The sequence below is a fragment of the Triturus cristatus genome, chromosome 5_1 (assembly GCF_964204655.1).
Source record: "Triturus cristatus chromosome 5_1, aTriCri1.1, whole genome shotgun sequence".
In the NCBI taxonomy this organism is placed as follows: domain Eukaryota; kingdom Metazoa; phylum Chordata; class Amphibia; order Caudata; family Salamandridae; genus Triturus; species Triturus cristatus.
The window spans coordinates 27,231,309-27,255,936 of NC_140587.1; the positions used below are offsets into that span (position 1 = coordinate 27,231,309).

Here is a 24,628-nt window from a genome sequence, read left to right on the forward strand (position 1 = left end):
TTCGAAGTATTCAAAGTCAAACTTTCCTGTACTGCATAGAGAGTATGCTGGAGGCCATTGTGTCAGTAGTTTCTTATGTGAATTTGGCATGTGTTCTACAAAGAGGGGTATTTCGCTGTTCAAATCTAGTCAATCATTTAATATTTCAAACTATCCTCAACTGTTTTACAAGAAACCGGAAATTGAAAACACAGACGTCCTTCTTCTTAGCACCTTACCGTTCGGCTGAAGTCGATTGAAGCACCAGATGGTTCCCGGTTTACTGTCATCATAGCAGCAGCCTTTTACATTGCACTGCTCTTTAGTGATTCCTCCGAAGCCACAGTTGACTCTTGATTTTGGTTCAATGGCACATTCGACTGTGGAATACACATTTGTTTACATAAAAAATACATCTTGCAATCACAGGTTAGCAAATGAAACTGCAGATTGTCTATCAAAATCCATCAGGTTGAATTTATATTATACATAACTCTACTGTAGATCTGTGAGCAAAATCCAGAGATTACACACATTGTGGTGCATTTTCCTTCTCTGCCAAGACAGAGTTGGAAACTCCATCAAAGATAGAGTTGTCCTGCATCAGTAGCTGTTTTTTCACCCAGGCAGATCTAAGCAGTATGGACAAAGACACTTCAATGGAAAATCCACAAATGCCCTCCTCTGCCAGTGGATTTTCTGCGCTAGTGGAGGTTGCATCTCAAAGTGTGGACACTACAGATGCACCCACAAAGTGGGAGTACGCTGCCAATGACTGCATGTCTACTCTGTCTAACATGATGGGTGAAGTAAATGTTACTAATCCTTAAGTGAAAGGCGACTCCCTTTGCTCAGCAGACTGCCACAGTAATGACTCTAACAGAGTTAGTGGCAGATCCATCACTCAGATCAGGCAACTGATATTCAACCAGTTTTAGCATCATTTACTCAATAATGACACCATGGGTGAAGCAGCTGGAGTATTTTATGTGAGGGAATATCAGCCATATGCATCACCCCAAAGTGTCTATGCAGCTAGAAGTCCACGCAGGAAATCAACCATTTCCTGTCCGATGTTATTTCCTGTCCTCCTCCAAATGAGAACGTAAGTCTATTACATAAGTATAATAATAGTTTTCTTCAGAAATCTGCTGAAAAGTACTCTTTAAATTAGACAAATACTTTACAGTTTTGTCCTGAGCAAACTAGTGTTGAAATAATTGGTAGAAAAATGAGATGAGCTGTTCTGGGGAATGTGAAGTGGGTTACATATGCGTCAGATTCAGAGACTCTCATCACTGTACATTTTAGAATTATTGCTCATATCCTACAAAGCACTCAATGCAAAGCTGCTTTATTTAGTTCTACTTTTCACTAAGGTTTTTCCAAATTCAAATTATCCTTCTCTTTGTATAGATATTTCTCAAATTGGCTATCTTATGAATATTTATCTGATATGATTTGACAAATTTGTTTTCAGGATTTTCTGTTATATCATTGTGGCATACAATGCTTGCTTAGTTAAATGTCATATATGAAAGCATGGACATTTGAAATATTGTCTCACACAGCAGCTTCAAAGCCCAATCACAGTTGAAATTTGACGTGGTAAAGAAAAGTTTAGCGTGAAAACTCTACCTTTCTGAATCTTTGTTGTAAGTTCAGCAAAGGTAGATGTGAATCACTATGATTGTTGTTCTAGTCCAAGATATTTTTAAACTAGCAAGCCGTTTAGGCTTAAAGAGGAAAAATGTATCTATTTCTCCCTGTGACTTCCTTTGAAGCAAGTATGATGCATTCCACACCCCATATAGAAAAAGGAAAATGCCTTTAAGGATTGGTTTTGGGCAGGAAGGTTTCCCTTTTTCAGGCAGAAAAACATTCCCTACTATAAGGCAGGCACACTTGGCTTCCAATAATGCCTTCATGGGTTCCAGGCACTAGAAAAAGTAGGCAGCAGAAATTCACCTCATCTCTGTAAATATGGTGCTTTATTGATGTCTCAATAAAACGTAATGCAGCCACTGAGTTGCCTTGCTGCACTGCATGAAATGTTTATAAACCTGGACCTTTGATTCTGTCAGTGAAAAGGACCAGAATTTTTACTTGATTTTCAAATGTATTTCTCCCAGTTTAAAACTCATTTTTATAAATATTTGGACTCTATAGGGTTTAATTACAAAGTAATGCTGAGTAAGCCATGTAGTACTTCTCTGGTACTCATTTATACATGCACATTTAAATTTGTGCCAAAACACTCAAAACTGGAATAAAAATGAAACATTCACTGTCTATTCGTACACAAAAAGTAAAAATATAATGAACTGAGCCCTATTTCCAATGTCATTGACAGGCAGTTGGACGATTTAGACCTAAAAACAAACACATGTAAAAGTAGGTAAAACATAACGTTTAATGTTACTTCCCAGACCAATAAACTCTTTTGTGTCTCTTGTGATGTGTTTGAGTCACTAACTGATATTGATAACTAACTGATAGGAATCAGCTATGACTAATGGCTATTGAACAAGCAACTGGTTTATGTGCAGAGACTGTAACATCTGTAATGAAGCACGACAACCCACAGTTTCGGGCAGGGTTTGTTAAATGTGTGCAGCAAGCTGATGGGAAATGATTTTTGCCCTCTAGAAATGGATCATCAACAAATGAGTATTCATTTGGACAAAACACAGTAGCTGACATGAATTTTTTTTGTTTTTGATATAGTTAAACAATTTTGTCAATGTGACTTTTTAGGTCCAAAGACTTATTTATGACGCTGCAAATATATTATATCTTAATATTATATCAATTGTGTGAAGTCTGCTGAGCCTGCTGCCATCTGGGTTGTGACTGTGCGTGTGGAGTGACCAGGGAGAGGAGGAACTACCCTACCCTGCCTGTCCTGTGGCCCATTTCGCACTGAAAAGTATGCCACTGACTGCGGCGCTGGTGAAGTCTGTGGAGCCTGCTGCCATCTAGGGTGCCACTCTGTGTGTGAAGCAACCAAGGAAAAGTAGAACTACACTCCCAAGCATGCACTGCGGCACCTCTCATGCTGAAAATTGTGCCGCTGTCCCGCGGCAACGGACGCATGCTGCCCACGCCAAGGGCGTACCCGTCCACATCTGGCAGATCCCAGAATAGCCTGGGCTGGGCCACCAAACTTGGCTCTCGGAATAATGCTATGGGTTTTTGATGTAAACTAATTTGCTGAAGCATAAATGCTGCAGATACTGTAGTCCTTACATTCTTACATTATTGTTTGGGTCTGCTGTCATACAATCAAAAGGAATGTTTTACCCATATATCTGGTCCTGTTCTCATAAGGTTTGCTCCTTGGTTTATGTGTCGTCTGGTTATCTGATAGAGGTCTCTTTGGAATATGGGCAAATGGAAGGCTAAGGGTAGCCCTAGTGAAGTCCCTCAAAGCAGCCAAAAAGATTGCATCACTCACACCAGCGAACTGTGTGGCTATTGATATACCAAACGTTAACACAACAAGTTCGGAAGTTTACTTAGTGGCTGTGATAATTTATCCAAATCAAGGTGGGGAGTGGCTGGTAGTTTCCTGAAGTAGAAACTCTAGAGGAAATCTACATTATATCTCCGACCCGTAATCAAAATATTGACCGTAATGTAGAGCCTAGAGACATAACTAACAATGAGCTGGTGGTGTACAACTCTCCAACAGTAACAAGGGATTCTGCCAAAACCAATTCTAACTTTTTACTAACTGTGGCTCTTGATATTGCATGTGCTAATTTGTTTGATCCCGCTGCTCCTTTGAGCTCAGAAGTTAAAGACACTGATTGTGGGTGAATTATTGATAATGTAAATTCTCATACTACTACTAGGGATAAGGCTAAGAAAGTGAATGGGAGCTGTACATCAAATATAGGTAACATGGGTGCTATGGTAGGCATGAATGAGGTGCCTCTCCAACCTTTTATATTCTATAGTTTTTATTCAGGGTCCACTGGGAAGGGTCTTTCATTTTTAAAATTCCTATACTCCTCTCAAAATTGTCCTGACTCGAGTCGTGGTTCTTATACCACTTTCTTAGTATGTGGTTTGGTCACACCCTTGGTCCCACTGTGCATTAATTCTATGTACTGTGATTTCTTTGCAAAAGTATTTTGTGCTTTGTGTCTATCTCGATATAGGAGATACTGTAACATACTAGATGGTGTCATATAATAAATGCATATTTAAAAAAATAATTTATGTGGTTCATTTTCATTTAATCTATACTATAAGAATGCATTCTTGTAAAACAACCTGCTTTACACTCCTTCAAAACTTAGCCTGAAGGCTGCTCCCCACCACTACCACTTAGAGAGCTTCTGAGGTTGTCTAAGACCTCTTACATCACCATAAGTGTTGTCTGGACCGGTGCAAGGTGCCCACTTACATTAGTGGACATCATATACCAGGCACGCTTCTTACAGAAGGTCATACAGGTGATGCTAACTCCGAATTATTCAAAGTCAAACTTTACTGTACCACATAGATAGTGTGGTGGAGACCATTGTGTTAGTAGTTTCTTCTGTGAATTTGGCATGTGTTCCATAAAGAGGAGAATTTCGGTGTCCAAATCTAGTTAATCATTTGATATTTCAAAATAGCCTCAATTGTTTTGCAATAAAACGGAAATTGAAAACACAGACATCCTTCTTCTTAGCACCTTACCATTTGGCTGGAGAGGATTGAAGCACCAGATGGTTCCCGGTTTGCTGTCATCATAGCAGCAGCCTTTTACATTGCACTGCTCTTTGGTGATTCCTCCGAAGCCACAATTGACTCTTGATTTTGGTTCAATGGCACATTCGACTGTGGAATACACATTTGTTTACATAAAAAATACATCTTGCAATCACAGGTTAGCAAATGAAACTGCAGATTGTCTATCAAAATCCATCAGGTTGAATTTATATTATGCGTAAATCAATTGTAGATATATTGGCAAATCCAGAGATTACACACATTGTGGTGCATTTTCCTTCTCTGCCAAGACAGAGAAGGAAACTCCATCAGAGATAGAGTTGTCCTCCATCAGTAGCTGTTTTTTCAACTTAGCAGATATAAGCACTATGGACAAAGACACTTCAATGGAAAATCCACAAATGCCCTCCTCTGCCAGTAGATTTTCTGCGCTAGTGGAATTTCCATCTCAAAGTGTGGACACTACAGATGCACCCACAAAGTGGGAGTACACTGCCAATGACTGCATGTCTACTCTGTCAAACATGCTGGGTGAAGTAAATGTTACTAATCCTTAAGTGAAAGGCGACTCCCTTTGTGCAGCAGACTGCCACAGTAATGTCTCTAACAGAGTTAGTGGCAGATCCATCACTCAGATCAGGCAACTGATATTCAACAAGTTTTAGCATCATTTACTCAACAATGACACCATGGGTGAAGCAGATGGAGTATTTTACGTCATGGAATATCAGCCATATGCAGAACCCCAAATTAGCTATGCAGCTAAAAGTCCATGAAGGAAATCAACCATTTCCTGTGAGATTTTTTTTACTGTCAACAATATTTTCCTCTAGAAATCTGCTGAAAAGTCCTCCTTACACTGGACAAATACGTTACAGTTATGTCCTGAGCAAACTAGTGCTGCAATAATTGGCAGAAAAATGAGATGAGCTGTTCTGGGTAATGTGTAGTGGGTTACATATGCGTCAGATTCAGAGACTCTCGTCTCTTTACATTTTAGAATGATTGCTCATTTCCTACAAAGCACTCATTACACAGGTGTTTTATTTAATCCTACTGTTCACTAAGACTTTTTCAAAATTCAAATTATCATTCTCTTTATATAGATATTTCTCAAATTGGCTATCTTACGAATATTTACCGGACGTCATCTGACAAAGTTGTTTTGGGTATTTTCTGTTATATCATTGGGAAGACAGGGAAGGGTCCTTAATCTTTAAAACTCTACCGCGACTTATGCGTAGAGTTGTACGGAGCCCGCAGTAGTGTTCCCACAGTGCATGCACTCACCGGGGGGTCCCTATCTACTCACCTTTAGTGGTTCCTTGGGGTCCCTTAGATTCTATATCCTCTCGACATTGTCCTGACTCGAGTGGTGGTTCTTATGCGACTTTCTTAGTATATGTTTTGATCCCCTCTGGGGCCCACTGTGCATTAGTGCTATTAACTGTGATTTATTTGATAAAGTATTGTGTGCTTTGTGTCTATCTCGGTTTAGGAACTTTTGTAATGTACTAGATAGTGTCATATAATATATACATATTATTAAAAATACTTTGTGTGGTTCTTTTCCATTTAATCTATCCTATAAGATTGCATTCTGATACAACACACTGCTTTATACTCCTTCAAGACTTAGACTGAAGGCTGCTCTCCACAGCTACTACTTAGAGAGCTTTAACAGTTGTCTAAGACCCCTTAAATCACCATAAGGGTTGTATGGACTGGTGCACGGTGCCCGCTTACATTAGTGGACATCATATACCAGGCCAGCTTATCACAGAAGGCCATAGAAGTGATACCAACTTCGAGGTATTCAAAGTCAAACTTTCCTGTACTGCATAGAGAGTATGCTGGAGGCCATTGTGTTAGTAGTTTCTTATGTGAATTTGGCACGTGTTCTACAAAGAGGGGTATTTCGCTGTTCAAATCTAGTCAATCATTTAATATTTCAAAATATCCTCAACTGTTTTACAAGAAACCGGAAATTGAAAACACAGATGTCCTTCTTCTTAGCACCTTACCGTTCGGCTGAAGTGGATTGAAGCACCAGATGGTTCCCGGTTTGCTGTCATCATAGCAGCAGCCTTTTACATTGCACTGCTCTTTGGTGATTCCTCCGAAGCCACAATTGACTCTTGATTTTGATTCAATGGCACATTCGACTGTGGAATACACCTTTGTTTACATAAAAAATACATCTTGCAATCACAGGTTAGCAAATTAAACTGCAGATTGTCTATCAAAATCCATCAGGTTGAATTTATATAATGCGTAAATCAATTGTAGATATGTTGGCAAATCCAGAGATTACACACATTGTGGTGCATTTTCCTTCTCTGCCAAGACAGAGAAGGAAACTCCATCAAAGATAGAGTTGTCCTGCATCAGTAGCTGTTTTTTCAACTTAGCAGATATAAGCACTATGGACAAAAACACTTCAATGGAAAATCCACAAATGCCCTCCTCTGCCAGTGGATTTTCTGCGCTAGTGGAATTTCCATCTCAAAGTGTGGACACTACAGATGCACCCACAAAGTGGGAGTACACTGCCAATGACTGCATGTCTACTCTGTCAAGCAAGCTGGGTGAAGTAAATGTTACTAATCCTTAAGTGAAAGGCGACTCCCTTTGTTCAGCAGACTGCCACAGTAATGTCTCTAACAGAGTTAGTGGCAGATCCATCACTCAGATCAGGCAACTGATATTCAACAAGTTTTAGCATCATTTACTCAACAATGACACCATGGGTGAAGCAGCTGGAGTATTTTACGTCATGGAATATCAGCCATATGCAGAATCCCAAATTAGCTATGCAGCTAAAAGTCCATGAAGGAAATCAACCATTTCCTGTGAGATTTTTTTTACTGTCTTCCTCAAAATGAGAAGGTAAGTCTCTTACATTAATGCAACAATATTTTCCTCTAGAAATCTGCTGAAAAGTCCTCCTTACACTGGACAAATACGTTACAGTTATGTCCTGAGCAAACTAGTGCTGCAATAATTGGCAGAAAAATGAGATGAGCTGTTCTGGGTAATGTGTAGTGGGTTACATATGCGTCAGATTCAGAGACTCTTGTCTCTTTACATTTTAGAATGATTGCTCATTTCCTACAAAGCACTCATTACACAGGTGTTTTATTTAATCCTACTGTTCACTAAGACTTTTTCAAAATTCAAATTATCATTCTCTTTATATAGATATTTCTCAAATTTGCCATCTTACGAATATTTACCTGACGTCATCTGACAAAGTTGTTTTGGGTATTTTCTGTTATATCATTGGGAAGACAGGGAAGGGTCCTTAATCTTTAAAACTCCACCACGACTTATGCGTAGAGTTGTACGGAGCCCGCAGTAGTGTTCCCACAGTGCATGCACTCTCCGGGGGGGTCCCTATCTACTCACCTTTGGTGGTTCCTTGGGGTCCCATCGATTCTATAACCTCTCGACATTGTTCTGACTCGAGTGGTGGTTCTTATACAACTTTCTTAGTATATGTTTTGATCCCCTCTGGGGCCCACTGTGCATTAATGCTATTAACTGTGATTTCTTTGCTAAAGTATTGTGTGCTTTGTGTCTATCTCGGTTTAGGAACTTTTGTAATGTACTAGATAGTGTCATATAATATATACATATTATTAAAAATACTTTGTGTGGTTCTTTTCCATTTAATCTATCCTATAAGATTGCATTCTGATAAAACACACTGCTTTATACTCCTTCAAGACTTAGCCTGAAGGCTGCTCTCCACAGTTACTACTTAGAGAGCTTTAACAGTTGTCTAAGACCCCTTAAATCACCATAAGGGTTGTATGGACTGGTGCACGGTGCCCGCTTACATTAGTGGACATCATATACCAGGCCAGCTCATCACAGAAGGCCATAGAAGTGATACCAACTTCGAAGTATTCAAAGTCAAACTTTCCTGTACTGCATAGAGAGTATGCTGGAGGCCATTGTGTCAGTAGTTTCTTATGTGAATTTGGCATGTGTTCTACAAAGAGGGGTATTTCGCTGTTCAAATCTAGTCAATCATTTAATATTTCAAACTATCCTCAACTGTTTTACAAGAAACCGGAAATTGAAAACACAGACGTCCTTCTTCTTAGCACCTTACCGTTCGGCTGAAGTCGATTGAAGCACCAGATGGTTCCCGGTTTACTGTCATCATAGCAGCAGCCTTTTACATTGCACTGCTCTTTGGTGATTCCTCCGAAGCCACAGTTGACTCTTGATTTTGGTTCAATGGCACATTCGACTGTGGAATACACATTTGTTTACATAAAAAATACATCTTGCAATCACAGGTTAGCAAATGAAACTGCAGATTGTCTATCAAAATCCATCAGGTTGAATTTATATTATACATAACTCTACTGTAGATCTGTGAGCAAAATCCAGAGATTACACACATTGTGGTGCATTTTCCTTCTCTGCCAAGACAGAGTTGGAAACTCCATCAAAGATAGAGTTGTCCTGCATCAGTAGCTGTTTTTTCTCCCAGGCAGATCTAAGCAGTATGGACAAAGACACTTCAATGGAAAATCCACAAATACCCTCCTCTGCCAGTGGATTTTCTGCGCTAGTGGAGGTTGCATCTCAAAGTGTGGACACTACAGATGCACCCACAAAGTGGGAGTACACTGCCAATGACTGCATGTCTACTCTGTCTAACATGATGGGTGAAGTAAATGTTACTAATCCTTAAGTGAAAGGCGACTCCCTTTGCTCAGCAGACTGCCACAGTAATGACTCTAACAGAGTTAGTGGCAGATCCATCACTCAGATCAGGCAACTGATATTCAACCAGTTTTAGCATCATTTACTCAATAATGACACCATGGGTGAAGCAGCTGGAGTATTTTATGTGAGGGAATATCAGCCATATGCATCACCCCAAAGTGTCTATGCTGCTAGAAGTCCACGCAGGAAATCAACCTTTTCCTGTCCGATGTTATTTCCTGTCCTCCTCCAAATGAGAACGTAAGTCTATTACATAAGTATAATAATAGTTTTCTTCAGAAATCTGCTGAAAAGTACTCTTTAAATTAGACAAATACTTTACAGTTTTGTCCTGAGCAAACTAGTGTTGAAATAATTGGTAGAAAAAGGAGATGAGCTGTTCTGGGGAATGTGAAGTGGGTTACATATGCGTCAGATTCAGAGACTCTCATCACTGTACATTTTAGAATTATTGCTCATATCCTACAAAGCACTCAATGCAAAGCTGCTTTATTTAGTTCTACTTTTCACTAAGGTTTTTCCAAATTCAAATTATCCTTCTCTTTGTATAGATATTTCTCAAATTGGCTATCTTATGAATATTTATCTGATATGATTTGACAAATTTGTTTTCAGGATTTTCTGTTATATCATTGTGGCATACAATGCTTGCTTAGTTAAATGTCATATATGAAAGCATGGACATTTGAAATATTGTCTCACACAGCAGCTTCAAAGCCCAATCACAGTTGAAATTTGACGTGGTAAAGAAAAGTTTAGCGTGAAAACTCTACCTTTCTGAATCTTTGTTGTAAGTTCAGCAAAGGTAGATGTGAATAACTATGATTGTTGTTCTAGTCCAAGATATTTTTAAACTAGCAAGCCGTTTAGGCTTAAAGAGGAGAAATGTATCTAATTCTCCCTGTGACTTCCTTTGAAGCAAGTATGATGCATTCCACACCCCATATAGAAAAAGGAAAATGCCTTTAAGGATTGGTTTTGGGCAGGAAGGTTTCCCTTTTTCAGGCAGAAAAACATTCCCTACTATAAGGCAGGCACACTTGGCTTCCAATAATGCCTTCATGGGTTCCAGGCACTAGAAAAAGTAGGCAGCAGAAATTCACCTCATCTCTGTAAATATGGTGCTTTATTGATGTCTCAATAAAACGTAATGCAGCCACTGAGTTGCCTTGCTGCACTGCATGAAATGTTTATAAACCTGGACCTTTGATTCTGTCAGTGAAAAGGACCAGAATTTTTACTTGATTTTCAAACGTGTTTCTCCCAGTTTAAAACTCATTTTTATAAAGATTTGGACTCTATAGGGTTTAATTACAAAGTAATGCTGAGTAAGCCATGTAGTACTTCTCTGGTACTCATTTATACATGCACATTTAAATTTGTGCCAAAACACTCAAAACTGGAATAAAAATGAAACATTCACTGTCTATTCGTACACAAAAAGTAAAAATATAATGAACTGAGCCCTATTTCCAATGTCATTGACAGGCAGTTGGACGATTTAGACCTAAAATCAAACACATGTAAAAGTAGGTAAAACATAACGTTTAATGTTACTTCCCAGACCAATAAACTCTTTTGTGTCTCTTGTGATGTGTTTGAGTCACTAACTGGTATTGATAACTAACTGATAGGAATCAGCTATGACTAATGGTTATTGAACAAGCAACTGGTTTATGTGCAGAGACTGTAACATCTGTAATGAGGCACGACAACCCGCAGTCCCGGGCGAGGTTTGTTAAATGTGTGCAGCAAGCTGATGGGAAATGATTTTTGCCCTTTAGAAATGGATCATCAACAAATGAGTATTCATTTGGGCAAAACACAGTAGCTGACATGACTGTTATTTTTTTTATAAAGGTGAACAATTTTGTCAATGTGACTTTTTAGGTCCGAAAACGTATTTATGACGCTGCAAAAATATTATATCTTAATATTATATCAATTGTGTGAAGTCTGCTGGGCCTGCTGCCATCTGAGTTGTGACTGTGCGTGTGGAGCGACCAGGGAGAGGAGGAACTACCCTACCCTGCCTGCCCTGCGGCCCATTTCGCACTGAAAAGTATGCCACTGACTGCGGCGCTGGTGAAGTCTGTGGAGCCTGCTGCCATCTAGGGTGCCACTCTGTGTGTGGAGCAACCAAGGAAAGGTAGAACTACACTCTCAAGCATGCCCTGCGGCACCTCTCATGCTGCAAATTGTGCCGCTGTCCCGCGGCAACGGACGCATGCTGCCCACGCCAAGGGTGTACCCGTCCACATCTGGCAGATCCCAGAAGAGCCTGGGCTGGGCCACCAAACTTGGCTCTTGGAATAATGCTATGGGTTTTTGATGTAAACTAATTTGCTGAAGCATAAATGCTGCAGATACTGTAGTCCTTACATTCTTTCATTATTGTTTGGGTCTGCTGTCATACAATCAAAAGGAATGTTTTACCCATATATCTGGTACTGTTCTCATAAGGTTTGCTCCTTGGTTTATGTGTCGTCTGGTTATCTGATAGAGGTCTCTTTGGAATATGGGCAACTGGAAGGCTAAGGGTAGCCCTAGTGAAGTCCCTCAAAGCAGCCAAAAAGATTGCATCACTCACACCAGCGAACTGTGTGGCTATTGATATACCAAACGTTAACACAAGAAGTTCGGCTGTGATAATTTATCCAAATCAAGGTGGGGAGTGGCTGGTAGTTTCCTGAAGTAGAAACTCTAGAGGAAATCTACATTATATCTCCGACCCGTAATCAAAATATTTACCATAATGTATAACCTAGAGGCATAACTAACAATGAGCTGGTGGTGTACAACTCTCCAACAAGAACAAGTGATTCTGCCAAAACCAATTCTAACTTTTGACTAACTGTGGCTCTTGATATTGCATGTGCTAATTTGTTTGATCCCGCTGCTCCTTTGAGCTCAGAAGTTAAAGACACTGATTGTGTGTGAATTAGTGATAATGTACATTTTCATACTACTTCTAAGGAGGAGGCTAAGAAAGTGAATGGGAGCTGTACATCAAATATAGGTAACATGGGTGCTAGGCATGGGTGAGGTGCCTCTCCAACCTTCTATCTTCCACAGGGATTCTTCAGGGTCCACTGGGGAGGGTCTTTAATTTTTAAAACTCCAACCGCGACTTACACGTAGAGTTGTACAGAATCTGCAGTCAGGTTCCCACACTGCACGTACTCTCCATGGGGTGCCTATCTACTCACCTTGGATGGTTCCTTGGGGTCCCAGCGATTCTACATCCGCTCAAAAGTTTCCTGACTCGAGTCGTGGTTCTTATTCCACTTTCTTAGTATGTGGTTTGGTCACCCCCTTGGTCCCACTGTGCATTAATGCTATTTACTGTGTTTTCCTTGCTTTTGTGTCCATCTCAGAGTAGGAGATACTGTAACATACTAGATAGTGTCATATAATAAATGCATATTTTTAAAAATACTTTGTGTGGTTCTTTTTCATTTCATCTATACTATAAGATTGCATTCTGGTAAAACAAGCTGCTTTACACTCCTTCAAAACTTAGTCTGAAGGCTGCTCCCCACCGCTACCACTTAGAGAGCTTTTAAAGTTGTCTAAGATCTCTTAAATCACCATAGGTGTTGTCTGGACTGGTGCAAGGTGCCCACTTACATTAGTGGACATCATATACCAGGCCTGCCTCTCACAGAAGTCCATACAGGTGATGCCAACTCCAAAGTATTCATAGTCAAACTTTACTGTACCGCATAGCTAGTGTGGTGGAGACCATTGTGTTAGTAGTTTCTTATGTGAATTTGGCATGTGCTCCACAAAGAGGGGAATTTCGCTGTCCAAAACTAGTCAATCATTTGATATTTCAAAATAGCCTCAACTGTTTTACAACAAACTGGAAATTAAAAACACAGACGTCCTTCTTCTTATCACCTTACCGTTCAGCTGGAGAGGGCTGAAGCACCAGATTGTACCCGGTTTGGTGTCATCATATCAGCAGCCTTTTTCATTGCACTGATCTTTGGAGATTCCTCCATAGCCACAATTGACTCTTGATTTTGGTTCAATGGCACACTTGTCTGTCCAAAACACGTTTATTTACATAAAAAATACATCTTGCGTTAAGAGGTTTGAAAATGAAACTGCAGATTGTCTATCAAAATCCATCAGGTTGAATTTATATTATACGTAACTCTTTTGTAGATTTGTGGGCAAATCCAGAGATTACACACATTGTGGTGCATTTTCTTTCTCTGCCAAGACAGAGTTGGAAACTCCATCAAAGATGGAGTTGTCCTGCATCAGTAGCTGTCTTTTCACCTAAGCAGATCTAAGCACCATGGACAAAGACACTTCAATGGAAATTCCACATATGCCCTCCTCTGTCAGTGGATTTTCTGCACTAGTGGAATTTCCATCTCAAAGTGTGGAAACTACAGATGCATCCACAAAGTGGGAGTACACTGCCAATGACTGAATATTTACTCTGGCTAAAATGCTGGGTGAAGTAGATGATACTAATCCATAAGTGAAAGTCCACTTCCTTTGCTCAGCAGACTGCCACGGTAATAACTCTAACAGACATAGAGGCAGATCCATCACTCAGATCAGGCAACTAATATTCAATTAGTTTTAGCTTCATTTACTCAACAATGACACCATGGGTATAACGGCTGAAGTATCTTATGTCGTGGTATATCAGCCATATACAGCACCCCAAAGTAGCTATGCAGCTAGAAGTTTACGAAGGAAATCAACTATGTCCTGTGAGATTTTATTTACTGTCCTCCTCCAAATGAGAAGGTACGTCTCTTACATAAATACAACAATAGTTTGCTCTAGAAATCTGCTGAAAAGTACTCCTTACATTGGACAAATGCTTCACAGTTATGTCCTGAGCAAGCTAGTGCTTCAATAATTGGCAGAAAAATTAGATGAGCTGTTCTGGGTAATGTGTAGTGGGATACATATGCGTCAGATTCAGAGACTCTCATCTCTTTACATTTTAGAATTATTGCTCATATCCTACAAAGCACTCATTACGCAGGTGTTTTATTTAATCCTACTGTTCACTAACACTTTGTCCAAATTCAAATTATCCTTCTCCTTGTATAGATATTTCTCAAATTGGCTATTTTATGCATATTTACCTGATGTCATCTGACAAAGTTGTTTTGTGTATTTTCTGTTATATCATTGGGAAGACTGGGAAGGGTCCTGAATCTTTAAAATTCCAACCGCAACTTACACGTAGAGTTGTACGGAGCCCATATTAGTGTTCCCACAGTGCATGCACTCTCCGGGGGTCTACTCACCTTGGTTGGTTCCTTGGGGTCCGAGCGATTCTGCATCCTCTCAACATTGTCCTGACTCGAGTCGTGGTTCTTATACGACTTTCTTAGTATATGGTTTGATCCCCTCTCGGGCCTACTGTGCATTAGTGCTATTTACTGTGATTTCTTTGCTAAAGTATTGTGGGGCATATTATCAAGGACGACGGTAAAAATTTTCGCCGGTTTAGCGGCAGAAAACTGCCGCTATAGCGGCAATAATGGGCTTGATAATATGCTCTTGTGATTTCCCATAGAAGCCCTTGCTCTGGTATGAACATGACCTTCTACGGGAATTCTCCCAGGCATATTATCAAGCCCTTTATCGCCGCTTTAGCAGCAGTATTTTGCTGCTAAAGCGGCAATAATTTTAACGCCGTGCTTGATAATATGCCCCTGTTTGCTTTGTGTCTATCTCGGTGTAGGAACTTTTGTAATGTACTAGATAGTGTCATATAATAAATACATATTATTAAATATACTTTGTGTGGTTCTTTTCCATTTAATCTATCCTATAAGATTGCATTCAGGTAAAACACACTGCTTTATACTCCTTCAAGACTTAGCCTGAAGGCTGCTCTCCACAGATACCACTTAGAGAGCTTTAACGGTTGTCTAAGACCTCTTAAACCACCATAAGGGTTGTCTGGACTGGTGCACGGTGCCTGCTTACATTAGTGGACATCATATACCAGGCCAGCTTATCACAGAAGGCCATAGAAGTGATACCAACTTCGAAGTATTCAAAGTCAAGCTTTCCTGTACTGCATAGAGAGTATGCTGGAGGCCATTGTGTCAGTAGTTTCTTATGTGAATTTGGTATGTGTTCTACAAAGAGGGGTATTTCGCTGTTCAAATCTAGTCAATCATTTAATATTTCAAAATATCCTCAACTGTTTTACAAGAAACCACAAATTGAAAACACAGACGTCCTTCTTCTTAGCACCTTACCGTTCGGCTGAAGTCGATTGAAGCACCAGATGGTTCCCGGTTTGCTGTCATCATAGCAGCAGCCTTTTACATTGCACTGCTCTTTGGTGATTCCTTCGTAGCCACAATTGACTCTTGACTTTGGTTCAATAGCACATTCGTCTGCAGAAAACACATTTGATAACTTTTACTAAAAAAATAAATTTTGCAATCACAGGTTCGCAAATGAAACTGCAGATTGTCTCTCAAAATCCGTCAGGTTGAATTTATATTATACGTAACTCTATTGTAGACCTGTGGGCAAAATCCAGAGATTACACACATTGTGGTGCATTTTCCTTCTCTGCCAAGACAGTGTTGGAAACTCCATCAAAGATAGAGTTGTCCTGAATCAGTAGCTGTTTTTTTCACCTAAGCAGATCTAAGCACCATGGACAAAGACACTTCAATGGAAAATCCACAAATGCCCTCCTCTGTCACTAGATATTCTGCGCTAGTGGAAATTCCATCTCAAAGTGTGGACACTACAGATGCACCCACAAAGTGGGAGTACACTGCCTATGACTGCATGTCTACTCTGCCAAACACGCTGGGTTAAGTAGATTATACTAATCCTTAAGTGAAAGTCCACTCCTTTTGTTCAGCAGTCTGCCACAGTAATGACTCTAACAGGGTTAGTGGAAGATCCATCACTCAGATCAGGCAACTGATATTCAACTACTTTTAGCATCATTTACTCAACAAGGACACCATGGGTGAAGCAGCTGGAGTATTTTATGTGGTGGAATATCAGCCATATGCAGCACCCCAAAGTGTCTATGCAGCTAGACGTCCATGAAGGAAATCAACCATTTTCTGTCAGAGTTTTTTTTATGTATTCCTCCACATGGGAACGTGAGTCTATTACATAAATGCAACAATAGCTTGCTTTCGAAATCTGCTGAAAAGTACTCCTTATATTAGACAAATACTTTACAGTTATGTTCTGAGCAAACTAGTGCTGCAATAATTGGCAGAAAAATGAGATGAGCTGTTCTGGGCAATCTGTAGTGGGTTACATATGCGTCAGATTAAAAGCCTCTCATCACTTTACATTTTAGAATTATTGCTCATATCCTACAAAGCACTCATTGCACAGCTGTTTTATTTAATCATACTTTTCATTAAGATGTTCTTAAATTCAAATTATCCTTCTCTTTGTATAGATATTGCCCAAATTAGAACACATTCCGGGTGATCTTTATCTCTCGGAACCCACAATTTGGGTTGTGATTCTCCTTCATATTTTTAATGGTATTTTAAAGGGAGCAGATATACCATATTCTTGGTTAGGTGCCGTGGTAGTACCCATATTCAAAAAGGGGGACATAAACAACCCTGTGATTTACAGGCCCATTAGTCTGATTGAAATAGCACAATAACTATTTTGCAGGCATTTGCTGGAGAGGCTTTTAGACTTGATGAGAGGAGGGAATATACTGTCACCCCTGCAGGCAGGTTTTAGATAAAATACGAGTATCATAGACCAATTGTCCCATTTTTTAATGATTTTATGGAAACATGTGACAAACAATAGGGAACATGTATATGTTGTGTTTGTGGACCTGAGTGCTGCATTTGATCTACTCCTCCGGAAGAAGTTATGGGAAGCCCTGAATAAGATGGGGGTCCGACTAATTTATTGAAGATATTCATTAGACTAATAGACGCTCAAGTCAGATGGGAGGGGGGCAGGTTGACTGACTGCGTTAGGGTGAACAGAGGCATGCGTCAAGGATGTGTACGTGGGATTACTCTGTTCACCCTTTACATTCATGGATTGATTGAATCACTAACCAGTTGCAAAGGCAATCCCCCCTCGCTTGCTGGTCAAGCAGTGGCCGCACTCTTTTTTGCCAATGATACCCTATTTATTTCTAGGACCCTGATGGGGCTTCAAAATCTAGTGGACTGGTTTTCAGCAGCTTGTGGGGAATTTGGTTTAATAATTAATACCACAAAAACAGTTTGTTAAAGCAGGTGAAGCAATTCAACTATTTGACAGTGAGGCTGACAAATTCATTATCATGGGCCTCACAAATTGCAAAAAGCCAGCTTTCACTCCAACATGTAAACTCTGCTTTCAATACAAAAATTTAAAAATTGGATTTATGGACCAGTTGGTCAAGTAATTCCAGTGTATCAAGCAAAGGGCATTGGAGCTGCAGTGTATGGCGCGGAGTTGTGGGGCAAGAATAATGTAGGGGCCATTGTGAGATCAGTCCTGGAACTTCCTTGAAATGCCCCCCTGAATCCTATGCCCTTGGACTTTGGTTTAAAAAATGTAGCAATGTGCAAAAAATGGGTATGGTGGCTACTAGTTTAAGGATCTATGTAGAGTATATTTGCACTTCCAGTTGATCCCATGTATGTGTCTTCAGAATATCCTGAGACTTAAATACTCACCCTAGGATGGGTACCCAGGAAAGGTCATCCTTAGTGGAAGAGGAAACCTCACACACTGAATTGTGTCATGCTTCGTCACAGAAGTCCTCTCCCCACCTCGATAGGACAGTGCCACTGAGGCGCACTCAACCTCCTCAAAGACGGTAACAGAAGGTGGCAGTTCTTAACCTTACTGGACAACACCGACAAGAAAGAGGATCCAGATGGAAAGTAAAAATATCTAAGTGTTCCATGGATAAAACCTTTATTCAACTGGACGCTAGCTATGTTTAAAAACTAAAGTGAATGGGTCATGGAGATCAATGGTGTACACCCAATTCCCTGTCTGCCAACATGTTTCCGCCCAACTAAGCTAGCCTAAGACATTCTGGGGCATTCGTCAGGGCATGTGGATCCCTAATGCTAGTGAGGGTGATATTGTTCCTAATACAACTAAACATGCTTGAGTGGGAGGGAATATTATCAAATTACTCAAGTTCGATCCTACCCAAACATCTGTTGAATAGGGGATTGCTAGCCTAGATATTAATCAAATTGTATGAGTAAACATGTGTGTGCATGACAATTATTAATATCATTTTTAGACTGGGTGACTTGATAATATTGTTTATGTCTGTATAATTTGATGAGCTTTTATGTTTTTTTCAAAATCAAATAAAGATATTTCTACTACCTAACTATTATGATTTTTTTAATGTCTTACTTTTCTGTACTTGATTTTATAAAGTGTTTGGAGACTTTACAAATAACAGGTTTGATCTGAAAATAAGCTACTAGTATATGTCACTCTTCTTTTCATTCAGTGTGGCTGAACACTGTACACAGGACAAATTGGGAAGCCACCATCCTATCTGTTTATTGCTTGCGCCACTGTTTTTATATTTGAAACTTGTTGTGCTCACTGTAGAGCTGTGATTAACAAGTCACTAACTGCAACTCCTTTAGACATTGTCCTGTGAATAGAAAGTTTGCTACTACAATATATTGTAGGTAATCTGGTGTCTGAAGTATTTCAGAGAGAGTTGCAGAGGGGATTAAAAAAAATCTAATTATGCTATGAAGTCAAGTCAAGTCAAGTCAATGAAACTTTATTTGGATCAATATTAATCCATAAAAGCACAGTAAATAAAATAAGCGTTACAAAATACTCAGTGTGATGCTATTAACAAGTAAAAACAACAGATCATACAAATTTTAAGACATTGTTAATCGAGCACGAACCGCAGTTTTTAAGAAAGAGCTCACTCGGAAGACAAGTTCATGGTCGTCCAGGGTCAAAATCATCGAAAATGCGAGTTCCAGGCTAATTGGTTTTAATTTTTTAAAATACGGAGTTAAAAACCATTTAATATACTTGATATAAAATTTACAGAAAAATAAAAAGTGTAAAATTGTTTGCTTGCTCCGACAGTCACAAGGGCATGGCTCAACACATTGATCATTATAATTCCATAGGGGAAATCTAAGGGCGTATTTGATGGTACCTGCCCTAAGACGGAATATAAGGCCACGCTCCCAGCGACTCATTGGGAGAGTTAAATAACTGGGTGTAGGGTGAGTTAAAAGATTGTGAGCTAGGTATCTAGAAATGCTAGGGTTCAAAGACTCCCTCGCTGCCCTTTCGGCACTGAACAACATATAAAGTGCTTTTTTAAGTTCGCATTTCGATGGAATCGTGGTGGTGGTGGGTTTTAAGAAAACATTTTGGGAGTTCACGCTGCGAAGTGCACTCAGCACCCCTGAGAGCCAGGGGATAGCCATGCCCTTATCACAATGTAAACAATCCTCAATAATGTCCCTGGTCAATTTGGCGGCAGGATTTTTCCAAATCGCCAGCCAAAAAAGGGCAGGGCGGGCACGAATAAAATCCCCTATAAAATGCAACCCCAATTCCTTATGGCATATGTAGTGTGGGGAGGAAATGGGGGCACAGAGGAGCTTCCTGCAAAATCTGTTTTCCTCGGCAATTATATGAGGACATCTAGCAGTTCCCCAAACCCCAGCACCGTATGTGGCAACCGGGACGCATTGGGCTTTGTATATTTGTAAGGTAGCAGCCAGCTCACCGGTCTTCTTGGGGCGGGGGAGGCTCAGAATTAAGTTAATGGCCTTTGAGAACTTACTCCTGGAGTGGGCAATATGCCCACTCCAGGAGTTGTTCGCAGCAAAGACCACTCCCAAATACGGGAAGCTGCTAGTTGACCCCAGTCTCTCTGCCCCCACAACAATGCTTTCAATATGTCGCTTCTGTGGGCCACATGACATTACAAAGGATTTTTTAAAATTAGTCTTTAGGTCTAGGGAGTCCATATGGTCAACAAAGCCATTCACTAAAGTGCGTAGTGCGTTAGGGGTGCGGCCCATAAGGACCGCTTCATCTGCATATAGCAGGGCGGGGAGATGGTTACCGTTTATTAACGGAACGTTACCAGTTAGGGAGACCAGGTGTTTGTGTAGGCCATTGATATAAATGATAAATAAAAGAGGGGCTAGGACGCAGCCCTGTCTAACCGCTCTATTGATTCTTACCATCTCAGTTACCTCACCCCCATGGCCAATCCTGACACAAGCCTTCAGATCTCTATGCAGATAGGCCAGGAAGAGGACCATGGATTCGTCCAGACCGTATTTCAATAAGGCCCTCCAAAGCAGTGACCTGTTGACAAGGTCGAAGGCAGTAGATAAATCCATAAAAGCAAGGTAAATTGGGCATTTACGTTCAACAGTGTATTTGCCCAAAATAAGGTTGAGATTGAGGCACTGCTCTGCAGTGCCAACCTTATTATGAAAACCCAGCTGGCAACTCTCCAAAATGTGGTTATCCTCGGCCCATGTTAGGATTTTATTATACAATACTCTGCCTAAAATTTTTAAGGTGTTATCAATAAGGGAGATTGGCCTATAATATGATGGTTGGGACCGATCGCCCTTCTTAAAAATAGGCACTATTATACTCGATGACCAAGTTGGTGGTGGTGGAGAGGTGAAAGTTAAATTTTTAAAAACGTTCAACAAGAGAGGGGCCCATAAATCGGGGTAGGCTTTAATAATGTCAATGGGAAGGCCATCTGAGCCTGGGGCTTTTTTCCCCGCGCTCTGTGCGATGGCCTCTTCCACCTCAGATAATGATATGTCTACCCATGGAGGGTGGTTGAATATTGGAGTAGCCGTCGATGAGGATGGGACAGCATAAATCTTAGAAAAATGGTCCACCCAGGCAGCTCCGGGAATGGTACAATCCATTGGGGTCGAGAGCTGACCTGAGTAGCGCAGATCTTTAACCGCAGCCCAAAAGATATCCCCCCTTCCACGGGCAGCGGTTTGCGCTAACGCCTCCCAGCGTTCCTCGAGGATCTCCTCCTTCCTTCTAATAATGGCCAGTTAATATCGAGTCCTAGCATTTTTCACATCGGTCAAATTCCTCGGGCAGGAAGATAAGACACGCCGCAAATCACGGTTGGCCAGAGAACACTCATGATCAAACCATCCCTGGTCAACCGTGATTACAAGCGGCGGAGTCATAAGCTGGACTCGAAGAGCTGAACAAATCTTAACGAAATCCTCAACTGCCCCAGGATTCGGGTTTAGATCAGACAGACATGAGAAAAAAAGGAGTAGGTTATCTCTGACCAGGGTCTGGAAAGTTGCCGTAACATTAATACCCCTCCATTTTAATGTGAGGTTATTTGAACTAATGGAGAGGTTCCTAGCACCACATTCCTTGTTATAGACTGGGCGGTAGATTGCTTTTAAGCAGATCTTAATGGGGTTGTGATCCCCCTGCGGCATAGGAATTACCATAGCCTTACTGATACGATCGGCCAGCCCAGGGGAAATAAAAATATAATCAATTATTGATGAGCAATCTCTACCTCTAAATGTGGGCACTAGGGAGGCTGTTGGGAAACAGTTAGCCATTATGTCCATGGCATTCTCCAAATTATGTGTGCTCAAAAAGGAAGTTAATTCCACGCCCCTTTGACACCCAGGTGCCGGATTACAGTCCTTCATGGTTGAGCAATCAACATTAAGTCTTGCATTAAAATCATCTCCCAACACAAAGCCACTGGTGTCATCAAAATCGGGCCTAGACTCCAGGGTGGTAATAAAATTAAAAAGATTCCTAAAATGTATATTTGGTGATGAGCTAAAATCATTATTATAAAAATTAACCAGAAAAAAAAATTATGCTATGTACTTGTGTGGTCGAATTGTATAGCTCACTTGCGAATGAATTCTCAATTCTAACACAAACCCACTGACATTTTGATCACTGAAACTGTCTCAGCCATTTTTCTTGTTTCCTGTGGTCATTGATGGAACTCATGAGACTGTAGATATATAAGTAACAGTGTAGTACACAGAGGTGCTGACATGTATATGTACAAACCGTGTGTATTTTATAAATGGAACAGGTTCAAACAAGGCATAGCTATTTATTGGGCTACAAGTACATCATTGTCCAATGTAAAAACACGGTATTTGGCAGTCACTGCCTAAGTCTTTTTTTCTTAATTCAATCTCATTGATCAAGACTGACTGAGCAAGACAGGCATTTTCGTGCATGTATGCGTGCCGAAAGCCACAAGGTTCACGCACGCTGCTCTGAAAATTGAAAACAGTTTTTTAAACTGTCACCTGTTGTCCTGACTTCGCTGCTAGCGCACTCTGCATTTTGATGAATGTGACACGCTTTTAAAAGTTTTAACTGGTGCACATTATTTGTTTTAAGCTGCACATAACTCGCTTTAAAAAAAAAAGGATTGCACTAAATACCTCCATACTCATTTGCACTTGACTCTCCCCGGTCCACCACAGCTACAGTAGCTGATTAGGTGGAGGGAGAAGTACACACCGGAAATACTCACTTCCACGAGGTCACTAGACGGACGCCATCTTTAGAGTTGGCGGTCTAGTTCTCTCGCAAAGGCACTTCCCGGGTCTGGATTTAAGACTGGGATGGCGACGACACGCAGTGGGCGAGGTGCTGGGGTGACGGAGGCACGCATATGGCAAGCCGTCTGCACCCGTCTGCGCCAGTCCGGGACCAGGGGCTAGAAACCCTGCCCAAACCACCCAGGTTCCTCCAAAACCTTTAACATAAAAAAACAAAGAGCTCCGTGCACTTGATACAGGAGCACACCCCACCTGCCAGCACGCTCTGGTCCCCGATGAGCCTCTGAGCTGCTCGGTCTGCGGAGATATAGAGGTGACCTAGTTGCAGCAGGTAAAGGGTGCAGTGGGAAAGACAGAACACATTAATTACTGGAAGATGGGACTAATAAACAGCAGATCCCTCCCCAAACATGCAATCGAGATCAAGCTCCTAATAGAGGAGGAAGAGCTGGAGAATCTATTTCTGATAGAAACCTGGCTCCGAGAAAGCTCTATGCCAGACATTGTAAACACTCTTCCCCAGGGCTTTTATATCCATCGCCATGATAGAGTGGGGACAATAGGAGGGAGCATCGCTATCATTTGGAAATCTCACCTAGCCTGTGTTTTTCAACCCTCTCAACATAGCTAAGTGTGAGGCCTTTGCTCTCAGACTGTCTCCCACCCCTGCTTGCTCCTTTTCAGGCTGTCTTATTTACAGACCGCCAGAGTCCTGTACACCATTTTTAGAAGCTGCCCCAGACATTTTGGCACGCATGATAATAGGAAAACGCGCCTTTATCGTCCTAGGTGACTTCAACATCCACCTGGACGATCACTCTTATCCTTCGACTAAGAGATGTGTAGCCGACGTGGATGCCATACAGCTCACACAACTGGTACACCTGCCCACTCACGAAAAGGACCACATTCTGGACCCCATTTTCTCAAATGACACCAGACTGGAATCACTAGCCACCTTACATATGCCTTGGACAGACCACTTCTTCAGTCCAATCCAGTTTCTAAAACCCCAATTTACAGAGCCCAAAAAAGTAAGCCCTGTACTGGGACGTAAACGGCCAAGGCAGGCCCCCGAAGCCTGGACTACAGACCTTGAGTCATCTTCCCCACTAGAATCAAAAGATGTAGAAGAAGCCCATAAAAATTGGGTATCCTGGATAAACAGATCCATAGACCGTAACTTCAGGAAACCAGGTCCAATAAAGCCAAAAGACTCCAATGGATCGTCCTGGTTCAGCCCTGAGTTGGTCGCTCAAAGGAAAAGCTGTAAAAAGTTAGAACAAAACTGGAGAAAAACCTACGACCCGAGCTTAAAATAGCCTACAAATTAGCTATCCAGCAATATCATAAGGAAATTAGGAAAGGGCAAGCCATTTAAAATTGTAAAGTCCCTCTCTACAATCGACCCAGGAACAAACGTCTCCCAGTGCTCAAAAGAGAGATGCAATGAGCTAGCCTCGTTTTTTAAGAGCAAGGTAGAAAACATCTATAACCCCCTTAACATCAGCATGACATCAACAGCTACCGAAACTCTCAGCATCCCCCCTGAACCTCCTAGGAATACAGACCAGCCACTACCCTCCCCCCCTGTTCTGCGCACTTTC

The 24,628-nt window shown here is 41.0% G+C and overlaps 1 protein-coding gene across 1 annotated transcript in view; it reads right to left on the bottom strand.

Annotated features, from left to right (window-relative positions):
• LOC146829992 (uncharacterized) overlaps positions 1 to 23,778 on the bottom strand; it is an 82,597-nt gene extending 58,819 nt beyond the window's left edge. The window contains exons 1-5 of the mRNA XM_085603677.1: positions 23,724 to 23,778; positions 8,825 to 8,965; positions 6,729 to 6,869; positions 4,672 to 4,812; positions 219 to 359 (exon numbers count right to left, since the gene is read on the bottom strand). Of these exons, the coding sequence (XP_085459803.1) occupies positions 219 to 359; positions 4,672 to 4,812; positions 6,729 to 6,869; positions 8,825 to 8,965; positions 23,724 to 23,778 (619 nt within the window). The remainder of the gene's footprint in view (positions 1 to 218; positions 360 to 4,671; positions 4,813 to 6,728; positions 6,870 to 8,824; positions 8,966 to 23,723) is intronic.
• Between the last annotated feature and the right edge of the window lie 850 nt (positions 23,779 to 24,628).